The sequence below is a fragment of the Tauraco erythrolophus genome, chromosome 9, assembly GCF_009769465.1.
Source record: "Tauraco erythrolophus isolate bTauEry1 chromosome 9, bTauEry1.pri, whole genome shotgun sequence".
Lineage (NCBI taxonomy): Eukaryota > Metazoa > Chordata > Aves > Musophagiformes > Musophagidae > Tauraco > Tauraco erythrolophus.
The window spans coordinates 21,651,574-21,673,804 of record NC_141473.1 but is presented as its reverse complement, the minus strand read 5'-3'; the positions used below and the strand labels follow the sequence as shown (position 1 = coordinate 21,673,804).

Here is a 22,231-nt window from a genome sequence, read left to right as displayed (position 1 = left end):
ATTTATCTCACGTTTTTACCTCATTATAGTCTCTCCTATTTTCTGCGTGCCCAAGCACCTCATCTGCGACCATCTCAGTACTGCCTGGGAACAGCTGATGGACACTTTCCAGGTCTAATCCCAAAGGAGGATGGAGGGAAGGAAGAATCAATTTGGATGGCACAACCGTTAACGGGGGACAGATGGGATAAGGAGATGTTAAATACCAAGCAGTGTTTTCTGTCTGTGAATTTGCATAATCATGCTTGTGCAAGCACTGCACTGCTCCTCTCTGGCTCGTGAAATGCTGCAGGATGCGCAGATCCAATGTTACGCCAGACTTTTTCCAAATAAACAAGGCTGGAGGGAGTTTCAGCTATCAGGAATACACTGAAGGAGCTAGCAGACGTTGATCCAGCAGATGTTTCTCTGAGCCTATGCGAATTCCACTGTGGAAAAAAGAAGTGAGGATTTTCTATCTATTTTTAATGAAATTAGCACCAGTATCCAAACTCTCTACCAAGTGTAACACCATATAACATCCCATGCTTCCATGCAACAGGCAGAAAGAGCAGTACCTGCAGGTAGGAGCTGACTGTTGGCTGCTGCCTGTGCCTAATTCAAATACTTGCCACTGCAGCAGTAAATTCGCAATGCTGCAAAGTAGTATAATGGTGCTTACCCAAGTACTGTGGGTGTCACTAATGCACCTACAAATCCAGAGTGGGGTATAACAATATGGCCTGAAGAATTTTTCCAAAAAGCATTAAGAGATTGACTGAAGGGAAAAAATCCCAAACAACAAACCAAACCCACAAAAAGCACTTCAAAGTAAAGAAAATTGGGTGATTGAACATGAAGTGAAAAGGCCAAACAACTAAGGGTATCGAGCTTCCTAAATGGTTTTAATTCCCCTCATATTTACAGTTTTGGTTTTGTTCTGCTTTGTGGCCTCAGAAAAACACAGTCGAGTTCAGAACAGTGGATTGCACACAAGTTCTCCCAACAGAACTGCACATGCAGGAACTAGTTAAGACACTTTCACAAACATTTGAGAAATCTACGAGAAAAAGTGTAAACCAGAACTTTGTTATCAAGAGGAACTGTCAGAGCTTCCTCAAAAGCTCCTCCAAAAAGAAAAGATCCAATTCAAAGCTTGCAACAGCTAAAATCCACCTAAATATTGCACAAGAAGAATTCACCAGAAAGGATGCAATAGACATGGGGGCCAGGGCTCTGCATTAAACACTCCAAAAAATTCTGTTTATAAACCAGAACCTCAGACTCTGCAGCTATTTGTCTTAATGACTGAACTGAAAAATGGCAGGGCTGTAAAAATGGGTTAACCTCGTCTGCCTTCCTTCACCCTGTAATATGCTGAGACTTGCGTGTGCCTCAGCTAGGTTACTACAGCTAGCCAGACAGAAGTCAGTCTTAAAGGACTTCAACGATCTACTACTCTCTGTGTTCCGGTTGGTTACCCCCGCATCATCCTTGGGGACAGATGATGCAGGGGCACCAGAGTCTGTGGCCGAATTGCCAGTGGTGGACGCATGAGCAGAGTGACTGCGGTGGGTGTTCGCTGGAATAGGATAAACAGTGAGAGTGCATTTCAGAGGAGGCTGGAGGAAACACATCTGGAGTTTGCTGGATGAGGTATTGGAGACTGGCGCTTTTCAAGTAGTTCTTTTAAACGAGTAGCTGTAGCACTAGAGGTAGGGAGAGGTCAAAGAGAAGTCTTTAAGGAACTGCAGGGCTCTTGTAACAACTAGCTTGACTAGCTACCTGCTAGCCACTCTGCCAGTGGGCTTGTGTCACAAAAGTCAGACTGAAACCAACCAAGTTGCTAAAACATTTAGACCCAGGTATCAGAACTCCTGAAAGCAAATATTTGGATCTGGAGACCATGTCTAGCACATTGAATACACATTTCCGATCTCTCCTGGGAGCAGTGGAAGGCTTCATGGCAGTTCCCAGGCAGGGCAGCAGGGCTGGGCAGAGGCTAAAACTGGGAACGCTTTCAGGAGATAAGCAGCTGCGACCAGTTCTACTCGGCATGAGACTGGGTGGACCAGGAGGAGTTCAAAATGCTCATAAGTCTAACGAGCAACAGCAGTGCTCTCTGTTGTATCTACATTCAAAAGGAAACAGCGGTTTATAGATGATAAGGGGAAAAAAATAGAACAAAGCAGCATGACATGGACATGATACAGCAGGAACCGAAGCTCTGAGGGGGACAACGGAGCCCAGCCATGCAGGTTGTCTCTCTTTCTCCCTAGCTGCATTTGCAGGAAAGGTCCCGTTTCCCATGGAAACTGCAAGCTCCTATACTTCAGTCAGTTCATTCTAGTCACCATTAGAAAGCATTTTTCAAAATAGCATTATTTATTCAGGCTCCAAAACACACAGAACAAACAGTGTAAAAGGCAGCTCTAATACCTGGGTGCGTTACTCCCAAAATTCTCCCTGCTACCTCTTGCAGAAGAAATGTCCGTTGGACCAGCTGAGCTCAGGATACGACTGGGAGAAAGTGCTGTCTTGCTGAAGACATGCTTGCCCCATGTTGGTTTTTTTTTTGCCAGCCTATCGTCTTCCTATTAACATTTCCCTAGTAGTCTGTTCTAGCTCACCAAAACTTCCACCTTACTGTGTCTGATATGGTGGAGCACTCCCTTTTATTTTTTTTCCCCCCTAAAAATAGGAGAAGCGATACTGATAGAAAACATGTTAAATAGTGAAGACCTGATTCCTGACAGATCTGAAGTTAGCCTTGTCAACAGAGAATCAAATGAAGATGTTCCCACTGGTTCCACAAGATCAGTGCTAAGCCAGGCATTAGTCAATGCTTTCAATAATAATCTGGAAATGAATTAAAAAAACCCCACAAACAAACCAAAACATAGGAAAGTTGCTGGCAGTTACACTTACAGGTGACAAAACTTAGCAGGGTGGTAAAACCAATGAGCCCTTCAGCCACTTCACAGACACTGAGCATCTGAAATTGATTTTGGGGAAAGAAGAACTGTACTCAAACTGCATTTTACTTTCACCAAATCGAAGTGACACAGGCTGTAACTGCAAGTTATACAGACTTCAGCCTATAAAGCAGGAATACAACAAAGGATTTAGGAAGTCGCAATGAAATGACAAGCTGAGATGAGACCCTGACTGGGGTTTGAGGACAGGATCAATGCCATTCACCCCTGTATTATAGCAAGTAGAGATCAGTTTTCCCTTTGAAGTCCAGCACTGCCAAAGTAGGTGCTGCAGAACTGAAGGAACACAACTGCAACAACTGTACTCAATGACTTTTTGCCTCAGTCTTCACTGGCAAGAGCTCCAGCTCCACTGCTCAAGTCACAGAAGGCAAAGGCAGAGACTGAGAATGAAGAACCACCCATGGTAGGAGACGATCAGGTTTGAGACCATCAAGCCTGAAGGTGCACAAGTCCATGGGATCTGATGAGATGCATCTGCAAGTCCTAAGGGAACCGGCAGATGAAGTTGCTAAGCCATTATCCATCATATTTGAGAAGTTGTAGCAGTCTGGTGAAGTTCCCACCAACTGGAAAAGGAGAAACATAGCCCCCATTTTTAAAAAGGGTAAAAAAGACGACCCAGGAAACTACAGACCAGGCAGTCTCCACCCTGTGCCCGGCAAGATCATGGAGCACATCCTCCTGGCAACTATGCTAAGGCACATGGGAAAAAAAAGGAGATGACTGGTGACAGTCAACATAGCTTCACTAAGGGCAAACCGTGCCTGACAAATTTGGTGGCCTTCTATGTCGTGATTACAATGTTGATGGATAAGGGAAGAGCAACTGATGTCATCTACCTGGACTTGTCCAAAGCACTTGACACCGTCCCGCACAACATCCTTGTCTCTAAATTGGAGACACATGGATTTGATGGATGGACCACTCGCTGGATAAGGAACTGGCTGGACGGTCACACTCATGAGTTGTAATCAACGGCTTGAAGTCCAAGTGGAGACCAGTGACAAGGGACGTTCCTCAAGGGTTAGTACTGGGTCCAGCGCTGTTCAACATCTTTGCCAGCAACATGGACAGTGGGATTGAGTGCAACCTCAGTAACTTTGCTGACAACACCAAGCTGTGTGGTGTGGTTGACGTGCTGAAGGGAAGGGATGCCATCCAGAGGGACCTTGACAGGCTGGAGAGATGGGCCTGTGTGAACCTCAAGAGTTTCAACAAGGCCAAGTGCAAGGTCCTGCACATGGGTCAGGCCAATCCCAAGCACAAATAAAGGCTGGGCAGAGAATGGATGGAGAGCAGCCCCGGGGAGGGGGACTTGGGGGTGGTGGTTGATGAGAAGCTCAACATGAGCGCTTGCAGTCCAGAAAGACAACTGAATCCTGGGCTGCATCAAAAGAAGTGTGGCCAGCAGGTCGAGGGAGGTGATTCTGCCCCTCTACTCTGCTCTCATGAGACCACCCTGGAGTACCGCATTCAGCTCTGAGGCCCCTAACATAAGAAGGACATGGACCTGTTGGAGCAGGTCCAGAGGAGGGCCATGAAGATGACCCGAGGGCTGAAGCACCTCTGCTACGAAGACAGGCAGAGTTGGGATTATTCAGTCTGGAGAAGAGAAGGCTCCAGAGAGACTTTCTAGCAGCCTCCCAGTACCTAAAGGGGGCCTGCAGGAAAGCTGGAGAGGGACTTTTTACAAAAGCATGTAGTGATAGGACAAGGGGCAATGGCTTTAAACTGAAAGAGGGTAGATTTAGATCAGAGATAAGGAAAAAAATTCTTCACTCTGAGGGTGGTGACACACTGGAACAGATTGCCCAGAGAAGCTGTGGATGCCCCATCCCTGGAAGAGTTCAAGGTTGGATGGGGCTTTGAGCAACCTGATCTAGTGGAAGGTGTCCCTGCCAATGGCAGAGGGGTTGAAACTAGATGATCTTTAAGGTCCCTTCCAACCCAAACCATTTAATGATTTTATAGCGACAAATCCCTAAAAGCACGAGCAGCACAGCTTGCCTTCTAATTAAGACACTTGTACCTCCAAGTGTCCCAATCTTTCCTTTCAACTGGGGAAGGGGGCTAAAAAGGATCTCTTTCTATCCCACACTCCCCCTAAACATTTTCCAGGCTGTAGGAAACACCTACTGGGAGAGATTCAAGAATTTTATCTGTAAGTTTATCTAAAAAGAAGATGACCTAACTTGTTTGTAACACACTGATAGGTTAAAAAGCACAATCTAAGATCCCATTTCAATTAATGAAGAAAGAGTCACCAACAACGAACAGCTAGCAGCTGAAGCCAGAAAAACTTAAAAAATAAAAGTTGAGTATGGTTTCTGTAAACTGTTATGGTGGTTGGCATGGAAACCAACTACTGAGTAAGACAGAAGATCTACCCTTCATCTTGAAGTCAAGTTTGAAAGCTAAAGTGCCTCTTCCAACTATGGGTTCAATGTACATTGCACCTAGTTACCTCTGCAACAGGTCATTACAAGTCAGATGTGGCCATCCCTGCTGGCCTTCAACGTCACAAACTTCAAAGGAGTCATTAAAATAAAACAAGCCATTCTCAACCAGACTGACAGGAAAGGGTTTGGGGGTGGGAGATGCTGCTTTTATGCTGCTGACTTCAGTTAGGAACCAGGACAATCAGCCCTTTATTACCAGTGCTTAGAAAGACATGAATATATATTTATTTTAGATAGCTGTGTTCTGCTTTGCAACACTATATACAGAATAGCTGCTTTTAAAAAATTTATTTAATCTGTACTCCAACATGCCTTTCCCTCTTCTGCATGAACATCATTGTGTGATGATACAGTTTTTTTACTTGGCAATTTGAAGCAATATAAACCCGATAGACAAGGTTTTGCTATTAATCACAGAAGAGAACTAGTTCAGTTCTATTCCCAGCTGCAAGGGGAGAGGATATCTTACATTAGTTTAAGCACAAATTAACACTGGCAGTACCCAGTGGCCCTAATTTGCAAATATTTCTATTAAGTATTCTAGTGCTTCCCTTTTAAGCACTTAACTTAAAATAGCTATGGTTTAAAGTTTACAGGTATGCAGTAGCTGTGCTTCCCTTTTCCCAGATGTCCCAACCTTGGTGTCTGAAAACAGAAACATCCTATTTAGGGGTCACTTCCACATTTCTGCCTGTGAATGTTTCAGTAACTCCAGTGTCTCTGGAGAACTTAATGCTTGTCGGCAGCCAAAGGGGATGTCACACTGCAGCATTTCATGCAGAATGAAGCTGTTTAACTGTTGTTACATTAACCAGCTCAGAGAAATTAAGATGCAAAAATTAGTGAATGTTTCATTTGGTTGCATATGAGCCTGCCTTGCAATCTTTACCCAAATAATGTGCTTTCAACCATCTGCATTACAGTAAACACAAATAAAAAGGACTGTGGGGAAAAAAACCCAAACCCAACAAACTCCTATTGTCTAGAATCAACCAAACATTTCAATGTTGTCATACATAAAAACTGAATCCAAAAATATCATGTAAGTCACTTGCTGAGGGAAACGTATAGTGATGTTTCAAACTGAAAAATCCAGAAACCACCTCCTCTGATATCCACTGCTTGGGAATAGTTACTAGAAATAGGCAGGCAGATGATTGCCAGAATAAAACTTTACAACTGATGCGGGGTCTGTGCATCCAGTCAGAGCTGACTAAAACATTTCCTGTTCTGAAACTTTCCATTCAGGAAAAGCTACCAATGTGTGCTAAAAGGCTGTTTCATGACCACTTTAAAGGAAAAATAAAAATCAATTGATTAATGGGTATTTAAAACACCCACAAGCAGTCCCTACAGCTTTTAAATCTTTTTTTTTTTGGGGGGGGAGGGGAGCTCCTCTCTCTAAATCCTAGGAAAAGGATAATCTCATACTTCTCTTAAGAATTTGATGCCAATCCATAATTCTCATCAATATGTGATCATGGGATTTAAAATATAGTATAGGAAGAGAAAAGAAAAGCTTAAAAAAAACACCCTACTGTACACTAGTCACTTCCATGGCCTGTATGGTAAAATCTGGCATCAATATACACCACAGAGGTGACAGGACACAACTCCTCTTGTGTGACATCCATTTCTGTAGGGCCTCAGAGGACTTACAGACACACCTGCTTGTATCTGCCCCTGGAAAGATAGGACTGAACTACAGGAACTACGACTTTCTGTTCTATACAACCACTTCTCAATTGCTAGAAGATAGGCAGAGATCTGCCTCTTGTTTCTGACAAGCATCTTTTTCTCTCTTAAAGAGAGGTTAATATCCTCCACACAGGGAAGCACAAATCTAGCATGGGAGACACATCACAAGAGATCAAACTTGGTAGTCACCTCTGAAATGAGTCCTGATACTGGCTGAAAAGCTGTCGTGAAACAGCATGAAAATAAGAAGGGACAGCATAGGATGACATTCTTCTAACTCATTTATTGTTTTCCTAGTGACAAAGTACAGACGAAAGGATAGCATACTGGATCAGAAAAATCTTTGTTCAAAGAATAACCTGCCTCCACCCAGATTGAAGTATAACATGGGCAAGTTTTTAGTGTCCATTTTGACAGCACTGTAGAAACTAACCAATTAATTAAATGGCTAACACAAAACTCCACTAGCAGAAGAAAGATCAACTTGCAAAAAGATCTCCATGACTAACATAAGTACAAGGAAAGAAGTCCACACCTGACTATCAGTGTACATGCTTCTACCATACAGCCTCTGTTTTCTGCACTCATTTCTTCACCAGCCTCATGAACCAAGTTCGCTTTTATCACAATCATAGAAATTACAACCAACTAATCAGCAACCTCAGGAGCCAGGATCTCAGGCGTGCTGAGGCATTTCTAATGTCTATTCCAGGTTCTCACTTCCCTATACGTTCAAGCCTACTTCATCTGTTGCTGAAATGGCTCCTAGCCTGGCCTGGCTGGTTGAAGTCAGCTCTCTCTTGATCTACCTCCATGGCTGTGCAGCATTTACAACTCAGCCCCCAGCATCTACTAGTTCACTGCTTTAACTGCAAGACTATACATTTAAAAGTGCACTTGAACTAAGAATAGCATCTCAAAGATTTTTTGCACCTCATCTGTTCTGCAAGTTTCCTATCTACTAACGTCACCCACTGCTCTTTGTATCTTCATCTGTGAATCTCAAGCCCGTTACACATATTAGCTAACATGAACAATCCTCCTGATAAAACCATGTAGACAAAGAAACTGAAGCGTGAAGTAGTCAAAGCTCTGACTGCCAGCACGCGAGCTGGAGAGGCAGAGCTGGAAGATGTCGAGTGGCACACACACAGCTGGATGTTGGTGTCGGAGCAAGGCAGGGACTCCCAGGAGGGGTTCCCACTCAGAGTCAACATCAAGGTTGCTGGGAAGTACTGCCTTATGCAGTAACGGGATAATTCCAGCTTGCAGGAAGGCATCGCATGCCTCAACTCCAAATTTCTACTGACGGTCTTAAGCTCTAGATCGGGAAAGAAATTTGGTACATCTTGGAATGGTAGACAATCTCTTGGATAAATTAAGTGTGTATGTGTGGGTGATAGCATTTAATTACGTGGTTATATACTGTTGCATACCGAAGTTTGTCCAAGAAGGCTAAGACAGAGGGTAAACACAGTACTGTTACAAACAATCCTGCATAAATATAATAAACAATGACTGAAATTAGCTGACATGCCACATAAATCTGTTTCCTTTGTGGAAAGATCAAAATGTCTATTAAAGCTGTTATCTTGCACAGACAATCCTGCATGAAGATAGTCGCCAGTAATGTATAAACCTAGAACATGACCTCTGCAGTAAAAGTTAAACCTGCAATCAGAAGAACAAATGAATTGAAAGACTAGTAAGAAACACACAGTTCTAATACTTTCCTCCCCATTGGCAAGATCTCTGTGCTTGTCTGCAATAAGAATGTAATACAGAGGGATTACAAAACCACAACAGAATCACAACCAAAAGACAACTCTTGGTCCTGTGCTCTGTAGATTGGACCATATACTGTCCAATGTTACAGCGTATTATCTAAAGGAAAAACATGTGGCATGAACAGTGTGCTAAACAGCCATTAATTCAGGAACAGAACATATACAGTTTTTTTTTCTTTTTTCTTTTCCTTGGAATGGGCTTGAAAACGGAAAGCAAAGGCAAAAGAAGTCTCTTGGATTTTATAAAAAGATATTGCAGATCTCTAAGGTTTTATCTCATATTGGAAGCGCATGTTGTCAAGAACAGGTAACAACTACAAATGTCTGCTTATAAGCTAATTCAAGAACATGAATCAGCAAGTAATTTTTCCACACCTAAAGCAATGTAGAGTGTACTTTAAAAACAGAGCCAAAAATTCCTCCAAAACCCCCACAGGTTCATTGAGATATTAAGTACAATATACTTAACTAAATGAACATAACCACACACTAGTTTCAGTTAACAAAGAGAGTGAATTTGACTTGAGAATTAGAAAAAATCTGATTGACTTTTTAGAGATAAATAGCCATAAATACTTCTATGTCTGTGAGATCTAGAGCAGTGATTTTCCAAGGTATAAGTACTTAAGAGTAAGAAATGTAATTATCCTCCAAGGCAGTAAGGCACACTGGAAATCTGTGTCTCCAAATCCAGCTTTGATATAAACTCAAGTAGGTTACACAAAAAGTGTAGATGTACATCCCATTTCTTTACTGTAAGGTTCCTGAAAAACCTAAGCATAAGATACACACTTATGACTTGACAACATTCTAATCTTAGAACTTACCAAAAACTGTTTCCACGCTCACAGAATCTGAGCATACGAATATCTGTTCTAAACGTGCACACTTGCAGTTACAATGACAGATGCATGATGTGCTTGCAAAGCATTCGGTGACATGGTCTCAGATTCTGGCTTCCAGGAACATTATAGATGCTGCACCCTTAAAGAACATGGTGGAAATATGTAGTGTTCACTTATCACAGGGGTGAAGCCAAATGCTGCAGACGTGAGGACAATCCTCTCCCTGACTCATGCAGCCACCTGTTGTTGGGTCCACAAGGAATCAGACACAGTCTACATTCAAGCATATGAAAAATTTATAAATGGGCCACTTACTTATTTGCATCAACATCAAAGTAGTGCTTGTTTACAGGAGGAGAGAACTGGGTTGTAAATAAACTTAAACCTCCACAAATAGGTGATCTCATTCTTCCCTTTGTCTTTGAAGTTGTCAAAATTCAGCTCTTGACTCGTAGAAAATTAAATTCTGAATTTCAGCCACTGACCTCACAGAACACACATTCGAGCTTGCTCAGTAATAAAAGCTTTGACTTGTGGCTGTCATGAAAAATCTCCACAAGCAACTTTCTAAAACAGGAGCAATGTCTGCTACTAAAGAGAAACATGTTTACCAGCAGATGAGAAACCATCACTTCTGGGACCAAGAAAAGCTGAATATATCCCAAAGGTGGATTTTTTTTCTAGGTGTGAGGACTATTGACTCAGAAGGCTGTACTCCTAAGAGCTTAGATTTCAGCAAAGCATGGGGGAGTAATTTCTAAAGAAAAACTTCCCTCCATCCTCATCAAGAATTCTTCATAAATGGCATAAAGGCCAAGCAGAATTACCTAAGTTCAGGGGTGTAAATCTAAGCCTATGTATAACTTCTCAGAAGTTAAACCTTTGAATTGCTGAGGTTCAGGGTTTAAAGGAAAATCAGCAACTTGAAAGCTAGATGTGGTTTTAAAAACTCTGACATTAAAGTACTTTAAGGGTAGCACACCACTGCATGCTTCCCTGGCAGAATTGTTAGTCTTTGTTCTTCTCTCAAAAAAATCCTAAACAAACCCAAAAACAACCCAAATCCCAACCTACTTTAAGGTAAAGAAACACACTTGTCTGAAAGAGCAAACCAATAAAGTCACTCACTATGCGCCAACGCACGAGGGAAAACATCGTACAGCAGGAAAAAACCCTGTACTTCCAGTGTCTCTCATTTACAGAAATTACCTTCAATAAACAAAAAAACTTTAAAAATCAGTTTGCAGGAACCTGCAAAGCACCACTTTAAAGAAACAGTGTAGTCCCTGGATGATGAAAATCACTGCAAAGTATGACCAGGGCCTCGACTCATGTCTTTGTGGAGCTATGATGATTTCAGTGGCACTCTGCACCAACGCAGGTATTTAGACACACATACAGCTCACTGTGGGATGATGGCTAACACACACTTTTTGTTAGAAAGCAAACAAACAAGCATGCTTTTGCCAGGAAAGAAAAAAATATAAATTCTAAAATCACGAGCTCAGAATCCAGGGCTCTTTTTATGGAGAGCTGCACATTAACATACACCAGAAACATCAAGAGACCTGCAAAACACCAACACATACTTGGCTATCACATAATTAAACAGCACCAGCACTTCTTTTAGAAAATGATACTTTTTAAAGAATGACTCTCAGCTTGTTCAAGTGAACTGCTAGTGAAAGCTAGACAGAGATTGTGTTAATATCAAAGAGGCGGTTTAAAAATTCAGGTTAATGCAACAGCTGCAGATCATAATAATTAACTCTAAGTTTCTGGTCTTGAGACACCAAAGCAAGAAGTTCACACGGAATAAGCAGACAAAATCAAAACAGAGATTGTATATAAATGAGACTACAAACAGCAAAATCTGAAACTTCCAAAGTTTCTTCTCTGAAGCATCACTACATAAACTAAAACTCTGCTGCTGTATCAACTGCTGATAGTTTTTATAACGTTTACTGACTTTTTAAAAGAAAGTTTTCTCCTGTTCTCCTTCACATCCCTTTTAGAAACCACTTCCCGCAGTTTGCCTTTCATAATTCATCTCCACTCAGAAGCCATCTGCTCCTTTCCTCGCACACACATGCTGTACACACTCCAAGACAAACACAATGCAGAATCAAACAGCGTGATCTGACTTTTTTTTGTTAGGACGGCTCAAGCGGGAGCAGCTCCCTCCTATCGTGTCTCCTCCCTTCTGCTTTCTGCCTCCTCTCTTCCCCTTTTGCCAGGGTTTGCTGGGAAGCAGCATGCTCCAGCTTCCAAGAGCAGGGCTCAAGAGGACCAGCTTCCCATCCTGCACTCAAGCACAAAAAGAGTAGAACAGATTCAGGAAGGTCACAGCATTTTGCACGCTCACCATGGCTGAGATCAAGTAACACCTGCCTGCAGGAGGAAGACCCCTCTGCTCTCCATGCACCCCATGCCCACCATGTTCTGCTGCATGGTTCAGCGCAGCAGAAACAGCTGCAGAGTGGGACTCTAGCAAAGCAGTCATCTCAAAGGATCTAGCGACAAACATTTCCTGCTGCTCAGCTTTTATCCATACACTTGAAGCCCTTTACGAGGCTAGTCAGCAGAGCTAGCTCTCTTTCACAGATGGGAGGAGGGATAGTGCAGGCACCCAAGGGACCTTCCCAACACCATCTAGAAGGGCAGTAGGAGACAAATTCCAAATTCCAGATCACCCATTTCATCCAGGCCTGGCTACACTCTGGGTGCTTCTTGACAGTTTTCCAGGTACCATGCAGAAGGGGAGGTTAGTGGTGCTCCTTCCAGGAGCACATGGGAGAGAAGAAAGCCCTGAAGCCAGCAAGGGGCAGGAACATTGGCAACTGCCCATGGGGAGGAAGGCCGGCAGGCAAGGGCAGAAGGAGCACCTCAGGCACTCACACCACTGCCAGACACCACAACATTTACAGGAAGAACAAAAGAGGCAATGCCCCATGAGAGCATGTTCGCAGCGGCACCCGACAGCAACTGCAAAGCGCTTTGCCCAGGAAGGGTTTGATGCAAATAACAGTTGAGTTGTCTTGACAAGCACAAGAACAACTCTCCTAATAACCAAAAGGAGAGATCACAAGCAGGGCGGTGTTCAAGCGTGTACAAATGCACTCGTGGAGAAAAGAGAGGCATTTGGTGGGAAGCAGTTTCTCCAGCAGTTTTCCTATTTACTTAGTGCTCCTCGCTAGACTGTTCACCTGCTAAAGGTAATCGGAGTGGGAATATGTTCAGGCACCTGCTCATACACAGACATGTACTAAAACGGCTGGTTTAGCACAGAAATCAGGCATGTAAATACCACGCTCTTAGCACAACAGTATCACTGCAGGGATACAATTTGGAATGGTGTTACAACTGTCTCAGTCATCTGGCGTGTTCTCAAATGACAAGGTCTGGGAAATACTACTACACGCTCTCAGACTGCAAAAACGAAAGCATTTTCACTGCAGCTCTTCAGGGCTGCTTCTGTCACAGGTTGTCTGCTCTGTCAAAAAATTGTCTAATTACTACATTTTAAAAAGTGAGAATTGTGACATCAACTTTTTCTGAGAAATGTTTTAGAAAAACACACGAAGTAAAAGCCAAGGTTTGAATTGTCAGCAAAGGACTTCGCAATTCTCACACTGAGGCTAAGCCTACAAGCAGTACAGCAGGAGACACCTCCTGCTTCCCACAGAAGAGTTAAAGGATTCCCAGACAAAAATTCTCCCATAGTTACCCTGTTTCTATACAAAGCAAATTTAATAAAGGAAAAATGCCAGGCCCAATGTTAATATACAACATAGCTACACAGAAACACGCAAATCTTGGTATAAAAATAATATGGGGTGAAATTCTCAAAGGATTTGCAGCCTGGTTGCTTAATGAATGATTTGGTTCAATGGGCAAGCAAAACCAATCACATAGCCTTAAAAATGCCTAAGCGTTTGGATCAAGCTCAGCCAGTCAGAGCCCACATTCACAGCTCAAAGTCCAAAAAGTGAATGGAAAAGGTCACAGAGTGCTTGTGTACCTGAAAAATAATGTAATAGCTCAAGTGTCACGCTGGATTCAATAATGTAAAGCATGCACCTTAATATTGGGCTACTGATCTATGACTAGAAATCCTTGCAAATGCACCTATTGGGTATTTCTTCTTCTTCTTCAGGTAGGTCCTGCTTTTCCAATAAGACATGGCTTATTTGAATCAATAGGTCATAGTGCCTTTCCTGTTATAGGATGCAAGAGATCATTAAGAAAGCAGAAGGAATTCAGTAAGATGCAGCACAAGGTACTTCTCTCACCGTAATTTCATCCAGACAAATTAGGTAGTCATAGTATCTCCAAGATGACAGCTTTGAGAAGCACCTGGAGGTGTTTGAGATGATCACAGCATCTCTGCTGAGCACACAGCAGCCAGCAATACTACAGGGCACTTGGAAGACAAGAGAGTTCCTCTAGAGCAGAGGACAGAGGGGGTTTCGGTCAATCAAGCGGAATCAGCAAGTTTAAATTTGACTAGAATATTCATCTGCTTCTGTGATAAATGCTATGTGATCTTTGACAACAACTCAGTATTCCCTCACAGGTCCAGGCCATTGAGAGTACTGTGCACTCAAAATGACTTGCACCAACATCTCATGATCTCTCATTCAAACACTGATCTCATCCATCCCTGATCCGCTTATGAGATCTGCAGAGATCATAGCACAGGAGGCCATGGTTGGGAAGTTACTCACACATTTTTAGAAGAGCAGTGTAAAAGCTACTGCTCAGGGAGCTTCACTCACTGTAGTAACCTTTACTAGGAACGTGTGGTACACATCAGTTCGCTTCAGCAAGTGATGCACAAAGTCGTCAAATAGGCAATGCTGTGACAAAACAAAACCAAAGCAACACCTCAACCACATGACAGCATCAGTTCCTCATTTCCAGTCCAAATCCCGAGAGTTGTTAGCTTTCCGATACATTAGGATAACATCACTACCAGTGTGTTACCCACCACACAGAGGCGGAGGGGTTGTAGCATCTCACAAACAATAGAGTGACTTTCCCTTAAATCAGGTAAGTGTGAAGCTATTCCTAGTGAAGGCTAAGAAAGAAGCTAACAATGGTTATTAATAGCCCTTAAAGCTAACAGTTCATCTGAGTTAAATGCAAAAGTAATAATCCCTTTATGACCTTTCCCATTTTTACCAGGGAAATGGACAAAGTTTAATGAAACATTGCTGTTAACCACAGTTGTCAACTATTTTAAACCTTGAAAGTTACACTCACCTATATCAGAGTCTACCAGGCTCTGCTATTTATACATATCACCAAGGTCTTAAAATATAAATGGTTTGCCCTCTACCACCTCTTCAAATTCAGTAGGATTTTTGCCCCAGACTTCCACAGGTATTGAATCTACATGTTAATCTGCCATGAGGCATGCCTAGGGACTACAGATCACCCAATTTGAGAAACTGGATTGTAATGATAAACGTGGTAAGGATTTCTTGCTGTTCTTCACTGTTGGTTGCAAATCATTAGCCCAGAAAACTTGCTTTCATGGAAAGGAAAAGTATTACTAAAACCAGTCAAACCTTAATCTGAAATATAAGAGCTACATCTTCACCAGAAGCAAGAAAGAGAAGAAATAGTAAGAGATCTGAACTGTTCAGCTTAAGAATTTTTCCTCTGCACCTCTACTATAAATGTGAATAATTAAACACAGCCATAATAATGAAAGATAACAGAACAGGATATAAAGCATCTTCCTTCTGGGGAATAGGACAAACACTGATTTTTCACGAAGTGGTGAAGCTCTCTCTCTAGGCACATTGGTACTTCATTTTCTGCTGCTGTGCTTCTTGAGCCTTTCCTCTGACAGGCTTCTTAGGATGTAGGATGCAGGTACAGACAAGTCAAAGGTCTAGTTTGAAACAGCAAGCACAAAAGCAAGGCAAAATTTCATCTGCTAGTTGACACTCTAGCTTTACTCACCTTGGCTTTAACCAGAGCTTGGTAATAAACAGAGGAGATATATACATGAGTCCGCTCAACCTACAAAGCACACACCTGGAAATGCACTTGGTCTAAGAACATAGCCTGGTATGACAAAGCAAACCTACATATTTATCTTTGAAGTAATAATATTGGTTTTGATAGTAATTTGGAGGTTATTTCATTTTGCTCAGATTCCCAACTTTTGTACCACTCAAAACACTTTAAGACCACAGTGACATTGGTTTGAGGTGATTACTGTTGTTCCTACACAGAAAAGATAAGGAGTGTTCTTATTTACGTAGTAAAGGGAAGAAAGTCATGGCACTTGAACTGTGAAATGTTGCACTTGCTCCTGAAGAACTATTATGTTTTTGCAGAAATCCATGAGAACTGTGTCTAAGCCATCCGCAACACAAATAACTGCAAGCTGTGTTACATAATGAAAAGTTACGCAACTGAAGTATGAAAATACTAAAGCTACACTGACTTTTTACTGAAGTTACAAAACAGAAGTGTAAATGCTCCTTTCTCAGTTTTACCTAGCATCCTTCTCCTGTACAGCAGATGTTACCTAGGGCACAAAAATAATCTACAACTGGTCAGCAGACTTGCTCAACATAAAGTCATGCTCACTCTGGATGTTGCTCTTTATCTTGCAGTGGTTTCTATCTCAAACAGAAAACAAGCATTCTGAAGTGACTAAAAATTTGCCAAGTTTTTTTTCTCTTGTACCCTATCTCCCCTTTATTGTATACTTTAAATATAAAGAACTCAGTCATGGTCAGCAGGTCCTGATTGCACCCAAAAGCTGACAAGGACCCTGACTAGCAAGTAGCCTTGAATGTTCTAACCGATCCAATATGAAAATTTAACTGGATTGGTCAAAGTCAGCTTGACTGCCCTACAGCTCATTCATTAGATCCATCATTAAAGGTTAACACCAGAAGCGATGCAGTTTGCAGGAGCAAGAGCGTACAAGGGCCAGGCTGTGGCTCACGCACATAAGAGCAGCCGCAGTGTCAGTACAGCTGGGCATCAAAGATGCTGGCAGTTCACCCAGCACTCCAGCTGTTCCAGCTGTGGTTTTGGTAGAACACAGGACACTTAGAGCATGAATCAATATGCTGATGGAGACAGGAAGGACAAGACTTGGGAAACATGAAGTGTTTCCAGGTTAGCCTCATCTACTGCTTACATAGTTCCAGTCCCCATTATTTCCTCTGCAATATTGCACATATTTTAGTAAATATTCTGTTTCATTTCAAACGTCCCAAGGCATAAAAGTTCAACAGCAGCCTGGCAAGGGAAACAATAATCAACATTTCAACAAGTTATCATGAAGGAAACACAGAGAGATTTGTTAACACTGAAGCTGCTGTGTCAAAAATGAAGAACAGGTTAGAAGGAGACTTGGGACTCCCACTTCTGGGCTCATTGCAACATCAGAGTTACCACAAGTCGTTCTGATCTGATCGATCTCCTAACCGCCATCACCCAGGGGAGGCAAGTTAATTCACACCACTGCCCTGCATTTGGCAGAGAGGCTGTTTCACTCACATCTCGGCACTTACAGTTTCTACACAGGAAAGGACTGAAGGGAGGAAAAGCAGAGCCCTCTTACCTAGAGAGCTGCCCAGCACAATCCCAGATGATGGCTATCTGTGACAGCTGGGAAGTGAGAGATTCCAGCAGAGTCCAGAGACAGGGTGCTTTATGGATTTAGAGCACCTCATCTGTGAAGATAACTTCTTGCCTAGTCCTGGCAACCAAAAGCAGCAACGTGCCAGCCTAATTAATTACTGGTTTAAAAATCTGAAGGGCTAGAATCCATTTTAAGATGTTACTAAGAAGACTCCAGAAAACAACAATGGGACAATTTATTTTTACTGACTCACTCGTGACTTTGGTAGGTGCAACTTGGACAGCTGACAAGTGAGAAGGGTAGTCAGGGCAGATGATCCTAACACAGCAGAAGCAATTTCTTTTATCCTACCTGAAGTTAGTCTCAGTGAATCCCTTTCCAAAACATGACAGTGTCTTTCTAGTCCCTTATAATTAAGCTACGCCCTATCTGTAATCAGAATCACTCTTGATCTCCTCAGAGTTAACCACTGCTGTGCAGTCCATTAAACAAGCCCTGCAGTTGTACCATAATGTGAGTGCTCTCTTGACCTGATTTTATGTTAAGTGTAGAGCTAAAAAACCACAAAGAGGTTTCTGTGGAGCTGACAACGTAAAATTCAATGCAGTACAGTGTACGCTGAAGCACGATGCACACTAAGGTCTTTGGGCTGGATCAGAGACACAGTCCAGGGGTAAATAAGGTCGACACATGAAGACTAGACACAGTATGCTATTAAAAATTGTTAAGTAGCCTATTAATTAGATTCTGTTAGACTTATCATTAGACACTTCAGATGTTTTTGCATTCCAGTTCTCATTAGCACGACAAGACCTCAGAATGATTCCATTCACACGCATGCTCCCAAGTTAAGAATACAAATCATATCTTCAGAAAACAGCACAGTCAGTAAACATATGGGTATGTATTTCCTTCCTTGTGACATTCCAGTCAATATGAACCACAAGACGGCTACTAGATGCTGCCAAGAGCAAAGGAAAACATGATGCATGGCTGCATATAAGGGTTCACACTTTCAGAAAGTACACCTGTAACAGCTTCTGTGATGATGGTACTAGAGTCATCATCTAAAATCCCTGTTTGCCTTAAATTCTTATGCAAAACAGAAGTTTGTAGCTTGCATTTTGCAGAAGTTACTCAACAACAATTTCTAGAATTTTGAAGCCAGCTGCTTTAAAATAGAGAATATGAGAATAAAGAGATAATTCGGTAACATTCATCTTCACTAAAAGCAGCAGTCACGCAAGGAGTTAGGGCTCTGGAAGAAAATCAGTCTGATTTGATAACCCCTATCACTTTATACTTAGGTAACTTCCTGTGAAAATCAAGGGTATCTAACAGTACCTGTTCCTCTTTTTCTTTGGTCTTGCTCCTGGAGACTCTGGAAGAGGTAACGTCTGGAGCTGGAATGACAGAGATTTGATGCAGTGGCATGTTCATCACACCGCCTTGTTTGGTCCTATCATTTACAGGAAGGAGGCTTGAAAGCAGCGCTCATTCGGTGCCATTGTCAGGCCTTGCACCTGAAAAATAAAAATATTAGATGATGCTAAAGTAGCTTGAAACACAGTTACTTCTAAACCAAAGCTAAGCCATCAATTGGACGAGATGTACCTCTTATTTTCTCTCCGGATTTTGAACAGGAGAGAGTTTGGTGCGCTGGCTGGGTGAGAAAAGACACAGGAGTTTTAAAGAGCTAGAACTAGACAGGTCAGAGCACAATTTATGCAAAGGAATGAATAAATAAATTATCAACCAGTTCTGAAAGTGGTCCAAGAGCAGAGCCAGAGGGCAGGGATCACACTCGAGTCTGTGTGGATAGGGAGGAGGAGGAAGAGCAGATCTCCAAGCTGAGCAGCAGGAGCATGCTACCTAGAGGTGCAGAGAGCAGAGCTCATGCAGGTAGTTTTCTAAACTGCCAGCCCCACCACACTGGATCGAACTGCCTCAGGCATCATCCTGAATCAGGCTGAATGTCGTAGCTTTGGTCAAAAACAGTCAGTGTCCTGCATCTGGCCCCTGTCACTCACATAACATATACCAGCTGGCAATAGAAAGATACATCATGTGAGCTGTTCCTTTCTTAAGGCTATTAGAGAATAACATAATAGAAATTCCTTGCTAGGAATCGGGAATCACTGAACTACACGCACTTTATCCTTCTTTTACTAATACAACAGGGAAGCATTACACATAGGAAAGACAGTGACAGACATAAATTAGCCAAAATTTGCAACACTAATCTGAAAGGCAGGCAGAATTCACCATACCTTTATATTAGAGTAGTGAAGTTACATGAAATAAAAAGCTTTTTGAAACATGTAGGATCATGGAGCATTTATTTGGAATGTAACCTGCCACAAACGAGACAATCACCTGTGTTTAGAGAAAGGATTAGAGGGGAATTAACACAGCAGGGACTATACTAAATAGGGCAACTGGATGATGCACTGTTCTGCTGTTTCCATAACATACAAACTTTTTGATTGTTTTTGGATCTGTGAAAGCAGAAAACAGAGAACCGATAGATGCTCTATATATTATGTTGCTTAACAATTTGGAAGTAGTACAGCCTAGCACTTAGCGCATACCCTTGATTTATATTGCACACATTTTTTATTGAATATTTGATTAATTGGAAGTTTTAAAGGCAGGCCAAACTTTCTAAGTTTCTGATTCTGCAAAAGATGCTAGTCTGGTTTTCTTTTCATTAGACTCCATGAGAGTACTGCAGCTGTGTAAAATGAAAACAGGATCAAATCTTATGATTGCTTTTGATTAAACTGGGGGAAAAAAAAAAAATAATTAATTACATATCCCAAGGCCTTGTATATGAAGGATAGTCCAGTATCCTCTTCGCACTGAGAGGGAAAGAGTTATCAAAAGTCATAGTGCAAGTCATGAGCAAAACCAAAAACACAGGCAATGCCTGCTGCTTCCCTATCACAGACTCCATTTGCTGGAGGATGCTATCTGCCTATTAGAGTGCTCAGCCAAATTCAGAAGCCTTGCTGACACATGGTCAGGATTTATATTACTTCCATAGAAGCCAAGATGGTGCATCATAAAGCATGCATAAAAACATTGAACGCAATGCCTCCATAACTTCCAGGCATCACTGATTATAAAAATAAAATGCACCTATATGCATAAACAAGCAACAACAAAAACACTTCCTTATTGGAGTTCAGAGGGAAACATGGGACTTACCAGCACTATCAAATCACATCATAAAGAGAAAACACAGAACCTCCCGGGGTCCTCCACACACCTGTTTAGCTACATCCTCTAAAGGAGCCAAGCCAGAGGAGAGATAAATGTGGGCTGAGACAGGAATATCAAACTGCAATAAACAAAACAGGAAGGGAAGGTATTTTCCCAAGAAAACATAAGGAAGTTAAATTCAGAGAATGCTATGCTTCAATAAAAATATGCCAGGTAATATGTTCCATGCTACTGCCAGCGATAGCTGAGCCAAGGAGACAGACAATTTTTTGTGCCCCCCCACCCCCCCGCCCCCCTAAAAAGGTTCTGGTCTTGCAGGCAAGGACATGTCCTTACCACAAAGAGAACACGGAAAATTATTAGAAAACACAGTTAAACCCCTCTGATGATGACAAACAAGTCAAACCAGTTTCTCTGCTGGTACTTCGAGGATAGCATGTCTTAGAATTCTTTGAAAGAGCTCAAGCAGCAGATATAATCCAATTAGATATTCAAAGATGACATGAAACAGCCCTCCTCTGGTAAAGCAGCCTGGCAGATGCTCTAATAAAGCCTGCCTTTGTTCAAGGATGGCTTAGAAAAAGCTCTAAACTTAACCCAGATACCACGCTGTAGCATCCTCAGTCTGGAAGGTCCCTAACAACGCACACACTCAATGCCTGTCTGTATCAACCTGAAGCACATTAACTCCACAGCGCTAATTAAAGGATATAGTTACATGAATCAATGGACCATCTGCAGTACAAAGTAAAAACTGACAAGGATGCCAGGAAAGCAATGCCACTGAACACAAAGCAAGTTATGACAAGCTGCATAGGACATTTTCTACAGCTCAATTAACACCACGTGCTCCCCAATCCAGGGGTAAGGAGTTGGGGCACCTGCGAAGGGGCATTCAAGTTTCAAGCACACCAAACTGGGGGCCTGCCAAAAGGCCTCCAGGAAAGAAATGCCAAGGCAAGGGGACTGCTCCTAGATACAACATTCCCTTCAGGATTCCAGTTAGATGTCCAGGCCAACCCTCGCACAAAGTGGGAGTTCCTCATTAATACAGCACCTCCACTCAACAGCCAAGTACTCTTGCCCAGAAGTGCTAGACAAGGGCGCAGCTTCCTCCTCCCTGTGTGGTATTTGGTTCATAAACCACATAGGCAAAGGAAGTCCCATGACCATGGGTGTAGATGCTGTTCTGTTCACAGAGGAGGGACTTTCCAGCTCCTTTTTGCCTGGAAAGCTGAAGTAACCATGGGATGACAGGATAGGGAGAGAGTGGGTGCATGCACCTCTCTGGTCCCATAGGCAGGGTGTTCATTAGCCTGTGAAGGAGGAGGGATCCAATTCTCCTTCTGCCCCCATGGCTGTTCACATATCATTCACCAGAGTAAAATACTTACAGAAAACCTCTTGTAGGAGCTGGGACATTCAGCAAACTGTAAAAAACATTAAGCCTGTTTTCATAGCTGGACTCTCTAGAGATGTCTTTACTGATGTTGCCAACAGCCAATAAGCCACAGATTAAGCCACAAACTACTGCTCTTGTCCAAGGAGGTTTCTTGCAAATCTGGCTGGGGCACATGGGAATTCCAGGACAGAGGTCAGCCTGAAGCTCTACTGTTCCCCT

At 42.4% G+C, this 22,231-nt stretch overlaps 1 protein-coding gene across 2 annotated transcripts in view; it reads right to left on the bottom strand.

Annotated features, from left to right (window-relative positions):
- Positions 1-22,231, bottom strand: part of MARCHF8 (membrane associated ring-CH-type finger 8) — a 102,402-nt gene that overhangs the window by 59,584 nt on the left and 20,587 nt on the right. Inside the window, exons 2-3 of one of the 2 annotated variants that reach the window (XM_086616591.1) lie at positions 19,000-19,048; positions 18,730-18,908 (exon numbers count right to left, since the gene is read on the bottom strand). In XM_086616591.1, coding sequence (XP_086472717.1) covers positions 18,730-18,825 — 96 coding nt within the window. In that variant the 5' untranslated portion in view covers positions 18,826-18,908; positions 19,000-19,048. The remainder of the gene's footprint in view (positions 1-18,729; positions 18,909-18,999; positions 19,049-22,231) is intronic. The other variant, XM_086616592.1, reaches the window with a different exon arrangement.